Here is a 3176-nt window from a genome sequence, read left to right as displayed (position 1 = left end):
CCCAGCCACTCGGGAGGCTGAGGCAGTAGGATCGCTTGAGCCCAGGAGTTTGAGGTTGCTGTGAGCTAGGCTAACGCCACGGCACTCACTCTAGCCAGGGCAACAGAGTGAGACTCTGTCTCAAAAAATAAAAAAAATAAAACTGCTCTAATGAAACTGTCATCCTTGAGGGCATATTTTGGTCACTTTGGTATTCATCATTGCACCTAAAAAAGTGCAGTTACAAGATAGGCATGGAGGAATATTGTTAAACTTTTTTTTAATAAATAAGAACAGAATCAAAAAGAAAAAAGAATAGAATCAAAAGATATTGCAGAAATAGTACACAGAGATCCCCCAGAGAGCCCCCTTTTTACCCAGTTTCCTCCAATGGTTACATTTTACGTAACTATAATACAATACCTAAATCAGGAAATTGATATTAGTAGAACATGTATATATAGTTCTAAGCCATTTATGTAGATTCCTATAACCACCACCACAATCAAGATACAAAACTATTCCATCACCAGAAAAGATCTCCCTCCTGCTACCCCTTTATAGTTGCATACTCACATACCCACATTCCTAATCCCTGGAACCATAACATACCAGATTTTTGCTGAATGAAGTAACAAATCATGCAACAATACTGACATGGTTCAAGGACTCTTCCCATCCTCAAAGAGCCCCCTAGTCCTCTCCTCTCAGAAAAGGAGGTAAGACATTTGCAGTTATTAATATAAGCCAAAAAATAAAACTGCTAGAGAAAGAGAGATTCCACAGATACCATCGATGGCAATGCAGACTAATGGAGGGCAACTAACATCAACTGGTTAATATGTGCCAGATGATTCTGTTACCTCCTTTAAACCTCATCAGAATCTCCCAATGAGAAGCACTATTAACCCCATCTTACAGATATGAAAATTAAGGTTCAAAGAAGTTAAGAACCTTGACTGAGATGACATAGCCAGTAGGAAGTTGCTACTTCTGTGTGATCTCAAAGGCAAGGTTTGTTGTACAACAACTAATGCCAACCACATACTGAACAAATACTGTGGCTCTGTCATGCCCAGCACAGTGCCAGGCACTGAGGGAAGCAATTAAAACAATAGCTACTGTTGAGCACTTACTATATGTGCAAACACTGTATTAAATGCATTACACATCAATTAATCCCTAGAACAACCGCTGAGTGGAATCATTATGCCATTCTGTCTGTGAGGAAAACTGAGGCTCAGGAAACAATCTGGCCCGGTTTGAAAGAGGGTTGAGATTCCAACCCAGGTGGGGCTGACTCCGAATCTCATGCTTTTAACTATGCTCTATTCAGTGCCTTGCTATACAACAGTGATTATTATTAATATCAGTTCTTGGTCTCGAGGGGCTTTTAGGCAAGTAACGATCACTTCCCTCTGAAAGTATCAGAGAACGCATGGAAGAAGTGGTACTGCAGTTTGCCCTCGAAGGATGGCTAGGTTTACACTGTCAAAAGCAAAGGACACTGATGGCAACAGCACTAGAGCAAACAAACCCGGGAAGAGTAAAACAACTGAACTCTGACACCTCGTGACCCTCCCAGCAGTAACTCCGTGACTCTTAAGGCGTGTCTCCGGAAGGCAGCACGCCCACCTCGCCCGAGGCCCAGCTCAGCCGGAAGTCCACTCACCGCACTCCCGCAGCAGCCCAGCTAGCTTCCACACTAGGGAGTCCTGCGGTGCGGTCGTCATGGCCACGGGACGCTGGGGGCGGAGCCTGGGAAAAAAGGAAGCGGAAGAGCCTCAGGTGGGCGGTAGTGCCAAAAGCCCAGGACGTCGGCGCAAACCGAGGCGTCCCGCGGAGAAAAGAGCAAGAAAGAGGAAAGAGAAAGAGCGTCCTCTTAGGCACCCTTTCGAGGAATGTAAGGCCTGATCAGCCATTCTGAACCTCCCGTCTAGGCCTCCTACCAGCTCCGCAGCCGTGCGCCTATCAGTGATGGACAGGAAGTCCCGCCCCGGAAGGAAGACGAGCTGAGGGACGACCGGAAAGCACGCCTCCAGGGTCTGAAGCCACTCCTTAAGTCGTATAAACGCGTTGCATGGGGGACGGGACAGACTTGTTCGAGCGGGGCGGTTCCTCCGCGGCTGTGGCTGCTAGGCGGACCCCGAGTTGGACCTGTACCACCCGCCGCTCCACACAGCCTGGGACTCCCTGTTGGTTTGTGGCGACCCCCGCTCCCCGCCCCGAGCCCACTGAGGAAAACCTGACTCGTTTTTTGCAGACTGGGCGGGGAAGCAAAGTTTGAAGAAATGGAATTTTCTGTTGGAGAAAACTCGTCCAAAGCGAATACTCGTTTTCTTATTAAAGGAGAGCGTGTCCTCCATAGGATGGAGTTATCTGTATAAAAGAGCTGAGGTTCTTCTTGATTAGATCTCTGTAGTAAAGCGTGGCAGGGGCCTCGTTTGGTAAAACATTCTTATTTTAAGCAAGTGAAGTTGCGATATAAAATGTGACTGGCTTTTTTTCTATCTAGGTGGAGACTATAAATGGAGCAGATTGTCATTTTATGATTTTGAACAATCTCCTTTTTGTTATATAAATAGTTGGAACATTGGGATTCATAGAAGGTTCAATATTATTCTGGCTTTACAGCTGTCATGAAAGGACTCATATGGGTACCCTGGGGGAAGCTGACCGTGAAAGGAGTCTGGAATGAGAATTTAGACCTAGCCCCACGTGTAGAGTATATAAGGCAAGGGTGTCACTTCTGGGGTCCTTTTGCCTCCTCCTTAGTCTCCCTACAAACTCGTTTATCTCTTTTCCTTCAGCAGTGTCAGACTCTCACATTAGCCATTGGTAATGCTCCACGTGAACCAAGTCCTTTGTTCATACTGTGTTTCATCTCATAACACCAGAATAGAAAAGTTCTTATCCCGAGTTTGAAAATGAGAAAACAAGGTCACAGAGGCTAGGTTACTTGTGAAGGTCGTTCAATTAGTAACCAGTAGCTCCAAGACTGCCAAAGTTTTTTCGTTCCGAGTTCTCATTGTAGCTTTCACCAGGCTCCCAGTCTAAGGTTGATATCAACTACTGAACTGGAGTAATAGATTAAGTAAAGAAAAATGTATTTTAACATAATTTCTGGTTTTGGGGGAGGGTGTCTTTTATGAAGTGCCCCTTTCTATAGAGGAAAATCAAAATGAATTGTAAGCCAG

The 3176-nt window shown here is 45.4% G+C and overlaps 1 protein-coding gene across 1 annotated transcript in view; it reads right to left on the bottom strand.

Moving 5' to 3' along the window:
* Positions 1 to 1712, bottom strand: part of STK11IP (serine/threonine kinase 11 interacting protein) — a 19676-nt gene extending 17964 nt beyond the window's left edge. Inside the window, exon 1 of the mRNA XM_012642463.1 lies at positions 1652 to 1712. Within this exon, the coding sequence (XP_012497917.1) occupies positions 1652 to 1712 (61 nt within the window). The remainder of the gene's footprint in view (positions 1 to 1651) is intronic.
* Between the last annotated feature and the right edge of the window lie 1464 nt (positions 1713 to 3176).

The sequence above is a fragment of the Propithecus coquereli genome, unplaced genomic scaffold (assembly GCF_000956105.1).
Source record: "Propithecus coquereli isolate 6110/MARCELLA unplaced genomic scaffold, Pcoq_1.0 Scaffold18, whole genome shotgun sequence".
Classification (NCBI taxonomy): domain Eukaryota; kingdom Metazoa; phylum Chordata; class Mammalia; order Primates; family Indriidae; genus Propithecus; species Propithecus coquereli.
The sequence above is the reverse complement of the archived record's forward strand: the minus strand, read 5'-3'. Positions and strand labels throughout refer to the sequence as shown.